Below are 21,409 nucleotides of genomic sequence, written 5' to 3' on the forward strand. Positions count from 1 at the left end.
TCCCCAAGTACCTTCTTCCCCTCTTCATCATTCCTTCAGGGAATTAGTTCTTTGGTGTGTGATAATAGGCGCTCATATAAATGGGTAGCAAAGACCTTGGTAATGATGGCTGTTTCCAAGGAACACTGCGGCAAGAGTGAAGTGTAAATAATGGTGTTGATTAGCTGGATCGATACAAGCCCAAAATTAAAACGCGGTCACGGCAAGCCTCTGAAAGCAGGTAAAACATGTCTGTTTCCCAGAAGGGGCAGAGTGATAGATTCCCCATTATGTACATACTAGCAGTGATGGCACATTCCAAGATAGAGAAGGAACATGCCACGTCATATAACAGGATTGTTTTCTTGGTGATGGTTTTAACTAAGTTGGTGGTTTTAACTAAGGTGTATTTATAATTATTTGTGCATTTCGACAATGTGGCAGAAATGGCTTTTGTAAAATGCTTAGAAGCTTACTTGGGGAGGGATCATTTTGCTATGTATTTCCTCCCCCCCCCTCTCTCTCTGATGTGTGTGTTTGTGTGTGTGTCAAATTCTCCAACCTTTCCGGCCTGTTTTCCTGACTCCTTTACATGCTTTTTCAGAAAGAAACCCCGTCGTATTGAATAGGGCTTGCTACTTATAACTGTGTTCAGGATGGCAGGTAGCTTTTGTGAGAAGTTAGTTTTTCTTTTAAGAAATAGCGCGCGCGCACACACAGCTTAAATGAGTCACATTTCCTCTTTCTCTCTTTCTCATTTGGCCTTTTCTTCAAGTTTAGAGCAGCTTCCATGCACCAGGCAAGTCTTTAGCCTTGACACTTGAAAACGTGGCTGCTCTCCAGTTTCAATCTGGTTTCCCTGGAAACCCCAGAGCCGCCTGCTACTTAGCTGTTTGTGGGAAACCAGAGTTGAACCATCAGCAGAGGTGGCTGGTACCAAGTGGGAGTGCGAGGGAGCAAGGCAAGGAGGCCAATGGCAGACAGAGCGAACTCAGCCTAGTTTAGTCCCCCTCCTCTCCCTCCTTGCTGAGCTCTAAGGGGCAACACTGAGACTAAGAGGAGGAAGCCAGTAGGCATAGAATCATGGAATCATCTAGTCCAACATCCTGCAAAGGAAGAATCTCAACTAAAGAATCCATGACAGATGCCCATCAAACCTTTGCTGCATCACACTGGCTTTAGATCCTCTTCACATGTACTACTGACAAGCAGTGGCGTAGCGTGGGTTGTCAGCACCCGGGGCAAGGCAAGTAATTTGCGCCCCCTAACCCGTGGATTTTAGTAGGGGCAGAGAGCTGCAAGTGCCCCCCCCCAGATGTTGCGCCCGGTGTGGCCGGCCCCCCTGCACCCCCCACACTGCACCACTGCTGACAAGCCAGGTGTCCTCCATCTTACACTGGTGTAACTTGCTTTTCCTGCATAAGTGTAGAACCTGAAATTTGTCCCTATTGAAATTCATGTCGTTACTTTGGGCCCAGTTCTCCAGTCTGTTAAGATCATATTGAATCTTGATTCTGTCTTCTGTGACATTAGCTACCCCTTCCAGTTTGGTGCAGACCCTCCCAGTGTCCCTATTTTAGGGTCTCCCTAATTTAGAGAAGCCATCCCAGTTTCTGATTTGATCCTGGAGTGTCCCACTTTTCCTTAGGATGTCCCTATTTTCATTGGAGAAACGTTGGAGGGTATGGAGTTATCCGACCCCTGAGCCATCTGAAGGCAATCCTGTATATGGAAGTTTTTTAAAAAATATTTAATGTTTTATTACGTTTTTGGAAGCCGCCCAATGTAGCTGGGGCAACCCAGTAAGATGTGTGGGGTATAAATAGTAAAGTTATCATTATGGAATGGGACGTTCCTATTTTCATCAGAGAAATGTGGGAGGGTATGTTGGTGTCATTCCGAAGGTGAGGGCGAATTTGTCTGGATGGCTGGAAGGAAGCTATGGTTGAGAGGTGACCCTCTTGGCATATGACCTTTAAGACCTTGTCCTGCTCTGTCCCAGTTCCCAGGGTGGCCAGTTTGGTCACGTAGCAACGAAATGGATTATCAAACCAGGCCCTCCGGAGAGTGCATGGCAGAAGGAAGCGAATAAAGCAGACTTTCAAACACCCTTTCAGTTCTGATTTCATTAAGAAGGCTTATGCGTCCTGAGTCAGAAAAGAGCCTCTGTTTGCTGTTCCAAGGCCTCCCAGATTTAGTGGCCTGGTATTTGTGATTTAACGGGATTATGTTGCCGCTTTGCAGTGGGTTGTATAAGATCCAGTGTGGTACCTAGATTTGTGCCATGACTAGTGGAAGGTGTTTGAAAGCATATAAAGTAGTCAATGCTAGTCTTACGCCTTGAAATGCGTGAACCAAAGGCAGCCCTGCTTACAGTCCTGACGACAGAGCACTTTGCAGATGGAGGGCTACAGCTCAGAGTGAAGGTCTGAACCTGGGAATACACTGATCTGTAATGCAGTCTTGGGGCCACTGCGCAGCATTCTTTCTCTGAAAGCCGAAGTCCGCCTTGATCTGTGATGGTTTGCTCAGCATCAGCCACCCAGTTGTTGGGGCCAGTGTGGTGTAATGGATGATGACCTGGCAGATGAGGCTTCGAATGGCGCTCAGTGGGTGACCTTGAGTCAGCCACTACCTTCTCTCAATCTCACCCACCTCACAGGATTGCTGTGGGATTAAATGAAGTGGGGGAGATCCATGCACACTGTTATGTACTGAAGTTCTCACCCTGGGCCAGCAGGGGGATACTGTAGATAGTTATGCAAATGAAGGATCGAAAAGTGACGTTCAGTGATTGGATAGTTTTAGAACGTTGCAACAGTTACAATTGTACTGTATCTCTATATAAGCAGGCTGACTGAGCTCCTCAGTTTAGTTCTGTTCCAGCTTACAAAATAAAGAGCTGGTTTGGAGAAATCGCTGTGTCATCTGCTATGTCAACCCACAACCTAACACACACACCACATCAAGCTCCTTTGAGAAAAAAGGTGGTCAGTGCAATAAGTGAACAAACCCAGATTTGAAGTCACGACTCCTTCTCTTCTGTTTCTCCTAGAAAAACCACCTCGGATGAAGACAGCAAGCAGCCAGCCCAGGGCGTGACTCACGTACCTGCCCAGCCAACCCACAGACCGATCTGGGAGGAGACAGTGGCTGTGGAAATGAACAAGGCGAAGGCAGGAGAAGAAGGTGTGCAGTGCAGGAAAGGGCCACAAGGTGCTCTCCTCTTGGGGGTGGGAGGCCCTCTAATGTAGTAGCTTAGGCCCAGGCTATATTGCTTTTAAGGGACGCGGGTGGCGCTGTGGGTTAAACCACAGAGCCTAGGACTTGCTGTGGGTTAAACCACAGAGCCTAGGACTTGCCGATCAGAAGGTTGGCGGTTCGAATCCCCACAACGAGGTGAGCTCCCGTTGCTCGGTCCCTGCTCCTGCCAACCTAGCAGTTCCAAAGCACGAAGTGCAAGTAGGTACTGCTCCAGTGGGAAGGTAAACGGCATTTCCATGCGCTGCTCTGGTTTTGCCAGAAGTGGCTTAGCCATGCTGGCCACATGACCCGGAAAAACTGTCTGCGGACAAACGCCGGCTCCCCTGGCCAATAAAGAGAGATGAGCACTGCAACCCCAAAGTAGTCCACGACTGGACCTAATGGTCAGGGGTCCCTTTACCTACATTGCTTTTAACACTCTTTTTTTTACTTCTATCAATGTGAATGTTGGTGCATATTCTACCACACAGGGCTGTGCATGGCTAACAGAAAAGCTATTGCATGCCAAAACACGCCCTGCTGCTCCTAGCAGCACACACCAGAGCAGAGGCAACAGACCTCTGGCCCACAGGCTGCTCAGCCCCTCAGGCCTCCCCAGTTTGGTCCATGAGGCCATTTCAGCCAAGCCACGTATATGAAGCCAGGCAAAGGCAGGGCTGAAAGGGGCTTTGCAGGCACTACACATTGGCTGGGTCTGCAAAGCCCCTTGCCCAGCACTTCCCAACCACCAGGCACAAATCAGCTGTGGTGCCTGCATTGCAGTGTGTGGATTCTATGATTCTGAGTTACTTTGGAAAGAAAGAAAAGGTTCCACTTTTTTTGCAATCTCTCTTATTACAAATTTTGAAATAAAAATAGCGAACAATAAAAGGGTATCCATAAGTTCTGAGAAAAGACATTCAGTACAATGACATTGTCAATATTACCCAGTCAGAGGTTCAGACAGAAAGGGATCTCTCCTGAAAAAATATGGTGTCTGTGTTCCATGTCTTCCTTTCTCAAGAGCATAACAAATTAACAGGTGCAAAAAGCACTCACTCTTACAAGGAAGCAGTTTCTATTCAAAAGTGTGTTGTTGAATGCAAACTCAATTCTCTGTAGACGCTAGAGTAAGAATTGCACTGAACACAGAAGCCTCACCTTCAGTCTCTCCAGGCCCCACTTCCTATTAACACCAGCTTCTGAGATTTCCCTAGCATCAAATGTTGTTGTTTAACACTGGAGAAAGATGGCGGCATGAGCATTGTGCTAGAGGCACTCCGGCTGTAAGCACGGGTGAAAAGGTAGCGCCTTAAAAGCCCGCTGAGCTTGTTTGACAAAAATGAGCATGTGGGAATGGAGAGTCTGTGACCTTCCAGATATTGCCGGACTCCCGCTGGCCCCCAGCTAGCATGACTAGTGGTTATGGATGATGGGTACTGGAGTCCCATAGGGCTAGAACCCTGCTTGTTCAAAAAGGAAACCGGAGATCTTTTGGGTATTGAATCTTTCAGCTGACACAGAATTGCACGCACCTACACACACTCACACAGAGAGAGGAAGACAGAGGCAGTCATCTCCCAGCTCAATTATCTATCTGATGGGGAAATGATTGTTGATAATTTTTACATTTTTCCAAGGCAGTGGCCATGTGCCCTGGTGACTTTATCTTGATCGTTCCAAGCTGAGCAATGTTATGTGGGTAATTGTAGCAATGCTAATGGCATTAGCGCCCGCAATTAGATTATTGCCAGACTCTGGCAAAACAAAGCCAGTGGCAGCCAGACAACCCACTCCTCGTAATTCCATTACAGCTGTTGCTTAAGTGAAATAAAGCAGCGCTTGATGTACTCCTCTACCTAACCTAGCCTGGAACGATTGAGAGAGACAAGAGTCTGTATTCTTTCAGGGTCAGACCCTTAAATGGTGCAAATCAAATTCAGATGAGCCGTTCATTTACACAAGCCGGAATATATATATATATATATATATATATATATATATATATATGGGGGGAGAAGCTGGCTGTGTGCATACTTTTTGTCTTGCAGCCTCAGTCTCCATCTGTCCACTGGCGTAAGTAAGTCAGTTCAGTCCATTGATTGAGGACTGATTCAGACGATGCTTTTAAAGGGCGAAACAATGTCAGTTGGAACTGACTGTGTGATGAAGGGCACTTGATGACTCCATCATGTAGCCAGGTAACCAGTCAGTCTATGACCAAACTGAAGGAGTGCATTAATTGAAGTACTGTAGATGGTGCTGTCAGCCTTGTTGGGCGTTCTGGACCAAGATGGTGCAACTTGCCTGAACTATTGGCTGTGGACTGTTGCTGGACTTTGCCGGTGGATCATGTTTTGGACCTAGGCTGATGATTTGCGAGTAACCTGGGCTTATATGGACAGCACTACTGTTGGAACCCTGCTCTTGTTGGTGAGTGTTTTAGCAAGAGGCTTATAGTTAGAACCACAGAATCTACAGAATTGCAGAGTTGGAAGGGACACCACGGGTAATCTAGTCCAACTCCCTGCAGTGCAGGAATCACAGCTAAAGAATCCCTGACAGATGGTCATCCAGCCTCTACTTAGAAACCTCCAAGGAAGGAGAGCCCACCTGCTTCTGAGGGAGTCTGTTACACTGTCAAGCAGCTTTTACCCTCAGAAATTTCTTTCTAACAAGAGAGAATACAGTATTTGTAACAAAGGGGATGACTTACTTGAGGTGTATGTGGAAATCCTAGCAGTGGCTCACCCTCTTCTCTGAAAATAGCAAGCCCCTGGTGAAGGTGTGTGTGTGTGTGTGTGTGTGTGTGTGAGAGAGAGAGAGAGAGAGAGAGAGAGAGAGAGAGAGAGAGATTTCAGTTTAGCCCTAAACCAGGCATGGCCAAACTTGGCCCTCCAGATGTTTTGGGACTACAGTGGTACCTCAGGTTAAGAACTTAATTCGTTCTGGAGGTCTGTTCTTAACCTGAAGCACCACTTTAGCTAATGGGGCCTCCTGCTGCCGCCTCGCCGCCGGAGCACGATTTCTGTTCTCATCCTGAAGCAAACTTCTTAACCCAAGGTACTATTTCTGGGTTAGCGGAGTCTGTAACCTGAAGTGTCTGTAACCTGAAGTGTCTGTAACCCAAGGTACCACTGTACAATTCCCAGCATCCCTGACCACTGGTCCTGTTAGCTAGGGATGATGGGAGTTGTAGTCCCAAAACATCTGGAGGGCCAAGTTTGGCCATGCCTGCCCTAAACCAAGCCATCTCAAAACAAATTCCCCAAAGGCTTGTTTCTCTTTCAGGGCAACCTGAAAGCATTTTGCTCTCTGAGGCAGAGCTGCAAATGGTGAGCCCACCCACCTACCCACCCCAGGAGGCACCAATGTTTTGGGGCCAGTTAGCACATTTGTAATCTTGAGAGAGTGCTCTGGGCACCAGTCAAAAACATGTCTGCCACAGGGGCACAGCTTTACACCGAATGCCCTGCAGTATCTAAAAGCACAGGAAAGGGGGACAGGACTGTGAAACAGTGTGAGCATGCTCTGCTCGCTCATATATAGAAGCATTTTGCACCTCTCCTCTGTCCAGAATGGATGGGATGATGGGTGTGCAATCTTGGCATCCAGGGGTGTTTAAGTGGGACCGGGGTGTTTAATACAGGAGAGGCTAATCCTCTGCCAACAAGACCTGAGCTTGAAGAGCAAACATCTCTTGTGCATGGGGGATTTTGGCAGGGATATTTATGTAGACTATTTGCAGCAGGTGCCCTGGGAGGCCCTGGGGAGCGCGCTAGTGACCCCTGACACACAGCATCCAAGGCTGTTCAAGTGACTTTTGCCGCCTGATGCAGAAAATTCCACAAGCACCTCCCACCCCCTCTCTAGCTGGAAAAGCAGCAGCAATTATGATGAATTTAAAAGCCATTGGATGACCTTTTATGATGCCTGAAATCAGTAAGCTGAGGTGGCTGCCTCGTTCGCTTGATTGGACCTTTACAGCAACGCAGGCTGTGTGGGATTCATTGTATTCTTTTGCAAAGGCGACCTTGGCAAAGCAGAAGTGGAATTATTCTGCCGTACAGAGAGGCTCTGTCCCTGGGCCAAGGGAAAGAGTGGATGAGGGGCCCAGCAGAGTCACAATAATCCCCCGCCCCATGCCCTTTGACACAAGTGTAATAACCATAGTGGGCAACCAACATCCCCGCAATTTTCTGGAGTGTGACTGAAGTCAGGGAGCAGCTTGAGTCTGCCGTGCATCAAGATGAGAAGAAGAGAGGAGGAAGGGAATGTGAAAGAGAGGGGGGGGGAGTGTGGTGGGCAGGTTTGCTGGCAGATCATCATCAGCAGATCATCAGCGGCTGATCAGAGGTCTATTCAGGTGCTGTTGCTTTGGTGATTCCCCCGCACCCTCCCCTCGCTGATGGGGGTCACACCGAAAACAAGCTGCTGTTATTGAAGAAGGACGTGCAGCTGGAGTCTTCCTTTGTCCAGCCTCCTGTGAGCAGAGTGACTTGAGGTACAAGAGATAATGAAGAGGGATGGGGATGAGACATGTTTGCCTCATGGAGACCATATGGAGGGAGGCACCAGAGCAACAGCTTTATCCTGACTTCAGACCAACAGCAGAGCCGGTGACTTCTAAATTGTCATTTAAAACAGACAGGAAGTTGCTGCCCCAATGCATCAAGCTCCTCTTCCTCCCTAAAAAAATAAATAAATCAGGATTTCCCTAAATTTCACTTCCTGGTCTTGCCCCTCCCCCTCCCCCCCCAAAAAAACACACAAAAATTGGGATAGCCTGTGATTTTGGGTTACTGTGTATAGTTTTGGTTGCCTCACCTAAAAAGGATACTGCAGAATTGGAGAAGTTTCAGAATAGGGCAACCAAGGGAGTGGAGTGACTCCCCTATGAAAGAAAGGTTGAGAGTTTGGGACTTTTTAGTTCAGAGAAAAGGCGAATAAGAGGCAACATGATAGAGGTTTATAAAATTATTTTTAAAAAAAATCCAGAGCATGGAGAAAGTGGATAGAGAAAAGTTGTCCCTGTCTCCTAACTCTAGAACTCACGGACAGCCAAGGAGGCTGAATGTTGGAAAATGCAGGACAGATTAAAGAGATTACTTCTCTTAAACCATGGAACTGGCTTCCAGAGGAGTCAGGGTTGGCCACCTATGGATGGCTTTAAAAGAGAATTAGACACATTCCTGGGGAGAGGTCTGTCGATGGCTCCTAGCCAGGCTGGCTCTGTTCTGTCTCCACAGTTGGAGGCAGCAATGCTTCTGAATGCCAGATGTTGGAAACAGCTGGAAGGGGAGAGGAATCTTGTGACTGGGTCCTGCTTGCTGGCTTCTCTATAGGCAACTGCTCAGCCACTGTGGACTAGGTGGTCCACTGGCCTGATACAGCAGGCTCTTCTTGGGTTCTTATGCTCTTATTTTATGGGGGTTTGGGTCATCTGAGGACTACTGGCCATTTCCTGCACAATGAAGTTACTTAACAAATAAGTCAAACGGTCCCTTCAAGAAAAATAGTAAGGTAAAGGGACCCCTGACCATTAGGTCCAGCCATGGCCAACTCTGGGGTTGCGGCGCTCATCTCGCTTTATTGGCCAAGGGAGCCAGTGTACAGCTTCCAGGTCATGTGGCCAGCATGACTAAGCCACTTCTGGCGAACCAGAGCAGCGCACGGAAATGCCGTTTACCTTCCCGCCGGAGCGGTACCTATTTATCTACTTGCACTTTGATGTGCTTTCGAACTGCTAGGTTGGCAGGAGCAGGGACCGAGCAACAGGAGCTCACCCTGTTGCGGGGATTTGAACCGCCGACCTTCTGATCGGCAAGTCCTAGGCTCTGTGGTTTAACCCACAGCGCCACCTGCATCCCTACAGCCTGCTTATTCTCCTGCTGTTCTGTTTTTGGTGGTTAGCACTGATTATTTCTATTCTATGTGCCCTTTATTTAGAAGGTTCCTTCTCTGTTTGTGGATTTCATGTTCTGCTTTAGCAGGGCAAGATTATCAAGGTTCCCCTCCTTTCCCGCAACAACAAAAAGTGTATTCAGATAAATAAGTGTTAATTGTGGGGTAGATGGAAGAGAAAACAGATAAGGTTTCATGGTGGGGTCAGTCGATCTAATTGCAATAGGGCCACACTTTGCTGTACTGATGAGCTATGTTTATCTTAAGCAACAAGGCACCAACATGTACAGCACCTCCCAATAGCAATAGACTACAGTTCAGTACCAAGGACAGCGGCAGTGACAACTGGGTGCCCCTGAGGATTTTAGGGCATTTTCACAAGCAATGCAAAGAATAACATGCGAGTGGAAGAGGACTATTTTTAATCTCACGAGCCTTTTGCTTGATGCTTGTTGATTTCAGTTTAGAAATGTGAGAAATTCATGCCAACATTTTGTGGGAGGCGAGGGTCGCAAATCAGAGCAGGGTTGTGTAAACAAATGACTAGCCTAATTTACACACTCTTTTTGCCATATTTTGCAGCAAGCCTTGTTGAGTGCTCATGAAAAGAGATACGTGAACTGCCTCCCATTGCCCACCCTCACACCTTAGTCCTTCATCACTTTCAACACCTAGACAACTTCTTCTTCTTCTTCTTCTTCTTCTTCTTCTTCTTCTTCTTCTTCTTCTTCTTCATGATTTATACCCCGCCCATCTGGCTGGGTTTCCCCAGCCACTCTGGGCAGCTTCCAACAAAACACGAAAATACAATAACCTATTAAACATTAAAACCTTCCCTAAACAGGGCTGCCTTCAGATGACTTCTAAAAGTTTGGTAGTTGTTTTTCTCTATGACATCTGGTGGGAGGGCGTTCCACAGGTTGGGTGCCACTACCAAGAAGGCCCTCTGCCTGGTTCCCTGTAACCTTGCTTCTCGCAGCGAGGGAACCGCCAGAAGGCCCTTGGCGCTGGACCTCAGTGTCCGGGTGGAACGATGGAGGTGGAGACGCTCCTTCAGGTGAAGAACTTCCCACCTCCCCCTTCTCCCAATTTCACCTGGTGGTGAAACAGGAATAAGAGTGGGGGCACCAGCCAGTTCTCACCCTCCCACCCCATTTCTCCCTCGCACTGCTTGCATGCCTAGGAGAAAGCTGTCATAGCAGCATCCTGGGTGCAAGAAGCCTCAGGCATCACTAAGTTCATCATTCATCCATTCATTCATTTTAGATTAGGAGAGACCCCCCCCCACTAAACCCTAGAAATTAATAAAAGGTAGGATTTTGATTATTTGGAGTACTGAAAGGAAGATTGTGTCATAGTTCTGTGCTGCCAGCCATGACAGAGCTTAGTGGAAGGAGAAGCCAGCCAACCAGCCAAGTCTCTGGGGGGTACTTGCCTGGAGGCAGAGGCTGTATACAAGGTCCAGTCCAGTCCTAAGGTCAGGACTATCTCAGTTCACATAGTCAGACGATCTGGGGGTCAAGAAAGCTGAGGGTCCAAGGTCACGAGAAGCGAGAAGCTGCAAGGTCTGGTCAGGAACGAAGAATGTTGTTTCCAGCAACTGACTGAGGCTGGAGACCCTGCTTAAGAAAGCTGGAGCCAACTGGTTCTTATCAGGAGCAAGAAGGCTGATCAGCAGCAGGTAGAGTCACTTCACCTTCTGCTCCTTCAGGCTGCTGCTCAGCAGGTGAAGCTGACTCCTGGCCCATGAAAGATTGGAGGCCAGTGGAAAAATACAGACTCAGCTTCCTTTCCAAGCCAGGGCCTCACCTGGGATAGAGGCACTGACCAGACAAAAGGTGTTGATAGCCCATCTAACAGGAATCTTGGGCCTGGACAGAAAGAGGTTGCCATGGTGATGGGGTGTGGGTTAGAAGTGACAGGAAGAGAGTGTCTTTAGAGCAAGGTGTGCTGGGAGGAGGAAAGGGGAGAAGAAAGACTGGGATCCATCTTGGGCAGGCTGGCTGAAGGGAGGCTGGGAGAGAGGCCTTGGACTACAGGGCTGCACTGATGTGGGGGAAAAGTCCCTCTTGAAATGACCCTGCTGTAAGATCCGGACTCCCTCCATTCAGACAGAAGGTATAAATACATGACTAAACCATATTCCTTAAAACTATGGCAGTCTTCACCGTATCTCAATTCTCCAGAGCAACACAGGACCCCATATGAGTGCCTGGTATCCCAGCCCCCCACCTTGAGATCTTGCTGCTGCTCGACAGTGAGTGGGGATGGTGCCCAACTTTTGTAACAATATATATATCCTATCTTTTCTGCAAGGAACTCAAGGTGGCACACACGTCTCCCTCTCCACTGTATCCTCACAACAACCCTGGGAGGTAGTTTAGGCTATGTAAAGGAAAATATGATGAAAATGATTTATAGGTGGTACATGACTCCAGTCAAGCTTGCAAAAATTTACCACTTGTCTGATAATAAATGCTGGAAATGTAAAGAAACTGAAGGTACTTTTTTTCACCTTTGGTGGACGTGCCCAAAGATCAAGGCTTTCTGGGGAATGATATATAATGAAATGAAAAAGGTATTTAAATATACCTTCCTTAAGAAACCAGAGGCCTTTCTCCTGGGCATTGTCGGCCAATTGGTGCCAAAGATAGATAGAACATTCTTTATGTATGCTACAACAGCAGCAAGAATACTCATCGCAAAGTATTGGAAGACACAAGATCTACCCACCTTGGAAGAATGGCAGATGAAGGTGATAGACTATATGGGATTGGCAGAAATGACTGGCAGAATCCGAGACCAGGGAAAAGAGACGGCAGAAGAAGATTGGAAGAAATTTAAGAACTATCTTAAGAAATATTGTAAAATTAATGAGTGTTAAAATGATGTGGCTTTAGAAATTAAGTGGATTACAGCTGTAAAGATTAAGTTAAAAGAAAAGAAAGGTTAACAATTAGATAAAATTAAGGGTGAGGATTTGCTGAACTAAATATTTGAAATTGGAATGCAGAAAGGGGAGGTATGAGGAGGTCGGTGAAGTAAGTTTTAAGAAAATAAGGATTTGAAATTATACTTGTTTTTTCTTGTTTGTGTTTGTTTGTACTGTTGTGTTTGATTATATAATTTGTGAAACTTTAATAAATATCTTATAAAAAAAGAGGTAGTTTAGGCTATGAGACTGTGACTGCCCCTCCCTGGGGAAACTTTCCAGGCTGTTTTTCATAGCATATGTTGGATCTCTGGACGCTGAAGATGCAGATCTACCCCCATTCTTTGCAAGGAAGTTTGTGGAATAGCCTCATCCAACCTCGCAGGGTCAGGTTTTGCGAACTGTAAAACAATGGAAATTAATAATAAAACCCTCTCTGTTCTTTACACTAGATGATGGTGATGGTGATTAGGAGATCCCTATACCAAATCTGATTAGGAGCAATGCTCAAGTGAGCTACCGCCCTTAATTGGTAACATTGATTTTTGCCTCATCTGCTTGAGAAACTCATCAGCCTTGATAAAAGCTATGAATGTACATTAGATTAGTTAATCAAGTAGAAGATCCCATGTGGGCGCTTTCAATTTGGATGCTGGTGGTATAGGAACATAGGAAGTTGGCGGGTGCCATGGCAGGCCAGGGGTCTGTCTGAGTGAGCATTTTCCTCTCTGAAAGACAGCAGTGCTTCATGGTTTCAGAGAGAGGCTCTTCACAGCCTACCTTGGCGATTCCAGAGATGGAACCATGGCCCTTTCCATGCAAAGGAAGGACTCCACCACTGAGCTGCATCCCACAGATAATTTTAATAAAGTCTTGGGGCAAGGGGTTCATTAGTTTTAAATGCATGGTGAGGATGTGGCATAAATTGTCCTTCTACCTTTCCTAAAGTCAACCCATAAAGAGTCAATGCAGTGTAATGGTTAGTGTCTGGTTAGGATCTGGGAATCCAGGGTTCAAATCCCCACTCAGTCATGAAGCTCATGGGTGATCCTGGGAACCAGTCGCTGCCTCTCCCAGCCTAGCCTCCCTCACAGGGTTGTTGTAGGGATTAAATGAGGAAAGAGAGAATCATGTGCTATTTGGGGGAAAGGTGAGATGCAAAAGCAATGCAATGCAATGTTCTGCTTCACTGTTCTGATAAAAATAATTGAAAATCCCCTCCTGCTTGGTGCACATTGGCCCTGAGGGATTTTAATTACCGTATTTTTTGCTCTATAAGACTCACTTTTTCCCTCCTAAAAAGTAAGGGGAAATGTGTGTGCATCTTATGGAGCGAATGCAGGCTGCGCAGCTATCCCAGAAGCCAGAACAGCAAGAGGGATTGCTGCTTCCACTGCGCAGTGACCCCTCTTGCTGTTCTGGCTTCTGAGATTCAGAATTATTTTTTTCTTGTTTTCCTCCTCCAAAAACTAGGTGCGTCTTGTGTGCTGGTGCGTCTTATAGAGCAAAAAATATGGTGCGTGTGCTAATGAGTCTGCCTCCTTTTCTTTCTTTTCCAGGCATTTCCCTGATCGTGGCCGACAAAGACACCAAAGAGATATTGGCCAAATACAGCATCCCTGTGAAGTATCTGCAACCCTTTCACCACTACCACTGTGCCCTAGTGCTGGTAAGCCACATCCCACAATCTGCTCCCATTATCTGCCTGGCTGTCCAACCATGGGCATATGTACCATTGGCTTCTCAGCCCACGCCTAACTTAAGGTTCAGAAAGGGCAAGTTGTGCCATCACCATAGGCCTGGACCATTGTGGAAGACATAGATGGTTGTTCACATGTTTGGTTGCTGGGTTCCATTCTCTCTGGCCATTAACCAAGCTGATTGGAGGCGATGGGAATTGGAGTTAAGCCATGTCTGGAAGACTGCAGGTTCCCCACCTCTGTTCGGAGAGCTGCCTCCGCCTCTGGGAAGCTGCCCACATGCTTTGATGGTTGGGGGAGGCAGACTGGGGTGCAGAGCCTCAGGTCCTGGGGGCCAAATGTGACCCTTCAGGCCCCTCTGTCTGACCCTTGGAGCTCTCCCCAGGCCAAAGCTCAATTACTGTGCTTTGCACACACCCCTCCTTGACCATTTTTTAGAATATGTCTGCTAATGCCTCTTCTTTTTTGGATGGAGGTTAGAGAGGGGAGTGGGAGTGTGTGCACACAGTTGCCTGCCAGGCCAAGTTAAATGTGGCATGAGTTCCAGTGCCCACTTCTGCCTTGTTGACTCATCCACGACTGGCCTGTGGTCCTCAGACAGTTGCCCAGGTAGGAATGTGGCTCTTGGGCTGGAGAAGGTCCCCACCCCAGGCTTGGATGATCTATGCAAGCAATCTAAAGGCCTGGCCTGTATGTGCCCTGATAGGTTGCTATCCATCTTCAAAGATGGATTGTCATGAATAAACAAGCGCTTTACTGTAGAGAGTGGCGCTGTGGTCTAAACCACTGAGCCTCGGGCTTGCCGATCAGATGTTCAGCAGTTCAAATCCCCACTACAGGGTGAGCTCCCATTGCTCATCCCTGCTCCTGCCAGCCTAGCAGTTCGAAAGCACGTCAAAGTGCAAGTAGATAAATAGGTGCTGCTCTGGCGGAAAGGTAAACAGCGTTTCCATGCACCGCTCAGGTTTTGCCAGAAGTGGCTTAGTCATGCTGGCCACATGACCCGGAAAAACCATTTGCGACTAGACTTAACTGTCAGGGGTCCTTTACCTTTACCTTTACGCGTGTCTGTCTGGCCCTCAGGGCTCTCTCACTTGCTCTCACTTGCTCTCCTTTGCACCCTCCTTGAATATTTTTACCTGGCCTCAAGCTCTGATAGTGCCTCTTGCTTGCCCAGATGGAGAACAGGCAGGGCTGTGTGAGAATATTAGTGTATGTTGCTCCACCCACTTTTACTTGTGGATCCACACACCACTGTGGATAAGGGACGTGTGGATGAGCCCTGATTCTACTGCATGGAGAAGTGAAGATGTTGCTTAAGGGAGTTCTCACCTAGCCTCTTCCTTGATTTGCTGTGTTCCCATTTGTTGGGAATTTTTCTGACACAGAGGACTATTTCAAATGCACCGTCTGTCTTCCGAGACAGTCTTCTTCTCACCTCTGGAGGAGGCATCTTTACTTTCCCCGTATGTTGGGATCCAACCTCCTGTTGTTGTTGTTGTTTAGTCATTTAGTCGTGTCCGACTCTTCGTGACCCCACGGACCAGAGCACGCCAGGCACTCCTGTCTTCCACTGCCTCCCGCAGTTTGGTCAAACTCATGCTTGTAGCTTTGAGAACATTGCCCAACTACCTCATCCTCTGTCGTCCCCTTCTCCTTGTGCCCTCCATCTTTCCCAGCATCAGGGTCTTTTCCAGGGAGTCTTCTCTTCTCATGAGGTGGCCAAAGTATTGGAGCCTCAGCTTCAGGATCTGTCCTTCCAGTGAGCACTCAGGGCTGATTTCCTTCAGAATTGAGAGATTTGATCTTCTTGCAGTCCATGGGACTCTCAAGAGTCTCCTCCAGCACCATAATTCAAAAGAATCAATTCTTCAGCGATCAGCCTTCTTTATGGTCCATCTCTCACTTCCGTACATCACTACTGGGAAAACCATAGCTTTTACTATACGGACCTTTGTTGGCAACCTCCTAATTCCAGGCTTACACACTACATTCTACAACAGCCTCACTCACAAAAAAACGTTTTGTTGAAGTTCACTGGGGTCAGGCCCAGGAAATCTTTATGCAAAGGCAATAATCCGTGATGGGAAAATGTTTCAGGTTTTCAAAGCCTGAGAAGTCAGAAGCATGTGCTCGAGTAAATGTGGTAAGCCAGAGCCCTGGGGTCCCTTTAAGAGAGGGGAAGGGCCATCATCTGCTTCGCCTGGGTTTGAGCTCTGACATCTCCAGCTAGGATGGAGTGAGACCTCTTGTCTGAAACCCTGGAGAGCCATTTCCAGTCAACATAGATCAAGCTGGTCTGAGCCAGGCTGCATTCACATGGCAGTTTACAGTCAGGGGAAAAACAATGCTGTCCAGGGTTGTAAAGACTGCGGAAAGAATAATTGGGTGCACTCTTCCCACCTTGGATCAAATCTATGCTTCCAAGTGTCATAAGAAAGATGCAGAGATAGTGCAGGAGAGTGCGCACCCTGGAAATGATCTCTTTCAGCTTATGCCTTCTGTAAGAAGGTAAAGGTGAAGATAAAGGGACCCCTGACCATCCAGTCGTGGCCAACTCTGGGGCTGCGGTGCTCATCTCGCTTTGTTGGCCGAGGGAACCTGCATACAGCTTCCAGGTCATGTGGCCAGCATGACTAAGCTGCTTCTAAGCGAAACCAGAGCAGCACATGGAAACGCCTTTCACCTTCCCGCCAGAGTGGTACCTATTTATCTACTTGCACTTTGACGTACTTTCGAACTTCTAGGTTGGCAGGAGCAGGGACCGAGCAACGGGAGCTCACCCCGTCGCGGGGATTCAAACCGCCGACCTTCTGATCAGCAAGTCCTAGGCTCTGTGGTTTAACCCACAGCGCCACCCGTGTCCCCTTCTGGAAGAAGGTACAGGGTTATAAAGACTAGGACTAGCCACCTGAGAAACAGTTTCTATCCAAATGCGATTTCGGTTTTAAATGCAGTGTAAGGTGGTTTCTGTAGGAGTACATTGTATTGTTGGTTTTTGAATGTCTGATGTATATTTTTTCAGTTTCGTTGTTCTGTATGGGACAATGACAATAAAGATTATCATATCGTATCGTATTCTATTTTCATGACTTTCCCCTAACTAAGCATAAGAACAGCATATCAGCCTGCTGGATCATGTCAATGGCCCATGTAGTCCAGCATCCTCTTCTCACAGGGGCCAGCCACGTGCCCACTATGGGAATCTAGCAAGCAGGACCCAGTCCCAAGAGCAGCCCTCTGCCCTCCTGGGGCTTCCAGCAACTGGTGCTCAGAAGTGTTGCTGCCTCCTTCTGTGGAGAGCAGAGCAGAGCCATGTTGCCCAGCAGCCAACAATAGCTTTATCCTCCATGAACTTGTCTAATCCTCTTTTAAAGCCATCTAGGTTGGTTGCCCTTGCTGCCTCCTGTGGGAGGGAGTTCCGTGTTTGTACTCTGGGAAGAAGCTCTTTCTTGGAACTGTCCTGAACATCTCCCAACTCTGTAATACAGTATCCTCTTTTAGGTGAGACAACTGGAACGGAACACAGTGAAGCCCCTTCTGGAACCGTAGTGGAATATAGTGCAAGTTTAGGACTCTTTCCCGCTTTATGTGCTTCCAGAAGAAAATCCATATGGGCCCCAAAGTCCTTCCCTCACAGCACCCCTGAACCTGGGACCTTTGGAACTGCTTGATTGGGGAGGATGGTGCCCTGCCTTGCCATCTGCCCTCAGCCAGCCCCCACCTGCCTGCTGCCTATTTACTGTACATCTGGTCCAGGGGATAGCAGTGGCTGTCAGCTTCTTCCTCTCCCCCAGACTCAATTGCTGTCCTTGTAGGGAGGAGGAGGGGGACAAACCTAAAACATCAGCTCTGGGTAAGATGGGCTTGTCTTCCTCTGCCTCAGAAGGAGCCGCTGCGTCCTGGGCGGGTGTGGGGGAGAGGAATTCTGCATTTTTGTGAAGGTTTCACGCAGCGCAGAATGTAACGCCTGTTAATTTCTTCCCTCTCTGCATTAAAAAACCTGACCTTTATTCCATACGCCATTTCCCCTCATTTGAGCAGTGATTTTTAAGGAGAGTGCTTGTATTGATGAGGTAATAATGATTAGCTGTCTTGTGGTGTGATTGCTCCAAAGTCCATTTGCAGACTCCAGTGGCCCCAAGATTAGCTTTCCATGCGGTTCTTTGTGTTTCTCCGGCTGATTTATTCATGATCCCAAACGGTCATCCAAAGCTGCTGGCGGCCCAAGCATGGCTGCTTTACTCACATTGAAGAAATCTGTAGGGGGTCACCATTTTGTGGCAAGTCTGCTTATGGGTTTGGGAAGAAAGGGCAGCCCCTCACAGCCTTCAGTTCAGTGTTGGTGCTAGGAATTGTAGTGGCACTGGGAATCATAGCTCTGTGAGAGGCAGGCTACAGTTCCCAGGACCCTTTGGGGGAAACAGTGTGTTTTAAATGTATAACGTGTTCTCAGCCCTCGCCTCTTTTCTCTGCTGATCCAAAAATTATTTACTTTTCCCACAGAGGTTGGTGGCAGGTCTTCCTGGGCTGCGAAATGTTTAAATGCCAAAGGGGAAAGATTGATGACATTGATCTTTCTAGACAGGGCACTCCAGAGGACAATGGGCTTTAATTATCAGTGCCTGCTGTTATGGCTGCTCAGGGCCAACGCAGAGTAATCTGGACTCTTGAGAAACTCTTGGTTTGCTGCCTCATTTGCTTGCTCTTTCTCTCCATTCTCATTTCACCTTAAGCATTTCGTTCTTTCCCGAACAGCCTAGGAAGAAGGACCCAGCGGGGACCAAGCTGCATGTCACCATAATCCGTAAAGGCAGTCTCATCCCCCGCTACCCTGGAATGAATTACACAGGCTTGGAGGTAAGGCTCAGGCCGGCAAATCCAAAATGGTGGGCGAGATGGAATTGGCAAGCTTTGGGACCTCTGAGGAGGTGAGTGGCACCAGGCCAGTGTCAAGACCTTTGGGGTCATATGCCCCGCAAGTGCCTGCAGCTGCAATCCTGTTTCTGCTGACCAAATGGATTGGTGACAATTTCAGAACATACAAAGGTGGGGAATTTTCACACAGCATGTGGTGACTTTAAATGAATGGAAACTAATTAGTGATCAAGGTGATCAAGGGTCTGGAATGGATGGATCCTTTCCCTTCCTACCTCCTTTCACCTCCCACCTCTCCCAGTTTCTCTGCTAGAGATCCTGTCTCCATTAATTTTGTTGTATTGAGAAAGTGAAGGAATAGGAGGAAACTCTCCTTCATCAGGAATGATTGCGGTCCCCCTTTTTTTAAGGTACATTTAAAAAAAACTAAAAAAAACAACTTAATATTGTTACATAGCACCCCAATCTCTGTGCAGTGAGAATTTCCAGGGGTTCCAGCACTCACTCTGGGTTTTGTCTCCTTGGAAGAAAGGTTGGTGGAGACTGTGGTGTCTTTAGGATAGATTGTTTTATTTGCAAATGTATACAACCTGAGCATAACATGGAGGGGCTCACAGCACAAATCCCCCCCCCCCGATTCTGCTCCTCCGTTAGTTGCAGTTGGCCATGTTGGCTGGGGCTGATGGGAGCTGACAACATTTGGAGGATGCCACCTGATCAGGAGAGCTTAAGGGGGAGGGAGACAATATTACAGATGACAGGGGATAATACTGGTACTGGTGAAAATAGTTTGATTAATGCATAGGAAACTGAGGTGATACCCCAGAAACCTGATAAAGGCCAGGAAACTGCAAGAAGGAAGGGAATGACTCATGGTTTCAGTTGTTTCTATACTAATACTCAGAGTATGGGAAACAAGCAAGATGAATTTGAACTCTTGATGCAAAGTGGCAAATATGGCCCTAATAGGCATTACTGAAACCTGGTGGGGTGGGACTAATGATTGAAATTGAGGGGTATAACCTGTTCAAAAGGAATATATCAAGCAGGCAGGGAGGGGGGAATAGCAGCATTATACATAAAGAATATGTGCACTTGTGATGAAATCCATGACCTTGAGCATGGAACACCATGGAAAACAGATTGAGGGCATATGGGTAAAAATTGTAGGAGAGGGAAGCAACAGAGACCTTACAGTGGTCAGACTGAAGACTTGGATGATGCCTTCCTGGAGCAGATTGCCAAACATTCAAAACGGAGAGATATAGTAGTCAAAGGAAACTTCAACTACCCGGATATCTGTTAAACTCTGCCAAGAATATAAGGTCCAACAAATTTCTCCCTTGCCTTGCTGACAATTTCATTTTTCCAGAAGATGGAAGAAGCTACAAGGGGATTGTCTATCTTGGACCTGGACCTCACCTGCAGGGAAGAACTGATTAATAAAGTGGAAGTACTGTAAACCTTGGGAGGAAATGATGATCAGGTCCTCTTGGGTTTCATGACCCAGAGGCAAGGGAAAGCTGAGTGTGGTTGGACATGCACTCTAGACTTGAAAAAGGCTGGTTTCAAAAAGCTTAAGGAACTGCTGGGTGAGATCCCATAGCTAGAAATATTCAAAGAGATGGGAGTACAAGACGGATGGGAGTTTCTTAAAGGTGAAATATTGAAGGCACAAGGCAGACAATTCTAACAAGAAAGAAAAGTGGGAGGCATCTAAAGAACCCAGTGGCTGCATAAGGAGCTTACAGATGAGATGAGACGTAAGAAGAAATAAGAAATGGAAGAAATAAGAAGTTATGAGAAGTCAAAGATGCTAAGAGGTAACATTTAGGGCAGACGTGAGGGGAAGGGTTGATGATTGTGAACATGTGTTAAGAGCAGAACCAGGTCTTTGGTAATCATTGTTCTCTCTGATTTCAGGTATTCCTCAAGGGGATCAATGAGCCTCTGGAACAACCCGACGGCACTGTCTTAGCCGTTGGCCGGATAGTGAGCAACGTCAAAGCTTACATGTAAGTGGGGAGAAATCACAACAGGCTGCTAAGAATAGAATCAAAGAACTGTAAAGTTGGAAGGTACCCAAAAGGGTCATCTAGCCCATGGGTCGGCAAACTAAGGCTGAATCCAGCCCAATTGCCTTCTGGATCCAGCAGTCGATTCGAAGCACCGCGCCGCTCACCCCACGTCGCTCCGGATTCCTGAAACCGGGTTTCCCCACGAGTAGGGGAGGCGCAAAAGGTGCCAGCCGAATCCCACATCCACAGGCTTCTCCCACCTGTGGTTTTTGGTGGGTCTCCGCCTCGCCGTGGCAGTCCAGACCCTCATTTCCACGAAGCGGATTCTTCCCGGTCAGAGGAAATCCGCCATTGCCAGAGGCGCTAACCCGGAAGTTGCCGGCCCAATTGCCTTCTGGATCCAGCCCACGGACAGTCCGGGAATCGCTACGTGGATCTGATTTTGATCGTTCGAGCTGCACCATTCTCCCCTCTCCCTCACACACCACAGTGGGGCCTCCTCCTGGCTTCTCCCTGCCCTGCCTAGAGAAGGAAGGAGGCTGGGCTTTGTTGGTGCCAGCAGCAGCTTGAGCGGCCGCCATTTTAAGCAGCCCCTCTCCGGAGCCCTTTCACGCACCGCCCATCATCCCCCATTCATTCCCCCCCAAAAAAATATAGTCTGGCCCCCCACAACGTCTGAGGGATAGTGGACCGGCCCCCTGCTGAAAAAAATTGCCGACCCCTGATTTAGCCCAATCCCCTGCAATGCAAGAATT

General features: G+C 47.7%; 1 protein-coding gene across 5 annotated transcripts in view; it reads left to right on the plus strand.

Annotated features, from left to right (window-relative positions):
- Positions 1 to 21,409, plus strand: part of CCDC33 (coiled-coil domain containing 33) — a 169,387-nt gene that overhangs the window by 50,998 nt on the left and 96,980 nt on the right. For all 5 annotated transcript variants that reach the window (XM_083460469.1, XM_083460471.1, XM_083460470.1 and 2 more), the window contains 4 exons: positions 3,035 to 3,168; positions 13,618 to 13,727; positions 18,517 to 18,618; positions 20,560 to 20,651. In XM_083460469.1, coding sequence (XP_083316595.1) covers positions 3,035 to 3,168; positions 13,618 to 13,727; positions 18,517 to 18,618; positions 20,560 to 20,651 — 438 coding nt within the window. The remainder of the gene's footprint in view (positions 1 to 3,034; positions 3,169 to 13,617; positions 13,728 to 18,516; positions 18,619 to 20,559; positions 20,652 to 21,409) is intronic.

Source organism: Podarcis liolepis (assembly GCF_965112155.1).
Source record: "Podarcis liolepis genome assembly, chromosome: 9".
NCBI classification, from domain to species: domain Eukaryota; kingdom Metazoa; phylum Chordata; class Lepidosauria; order Squamata; family Lacertidae; genus Podarcis; species Podarcis liolepis.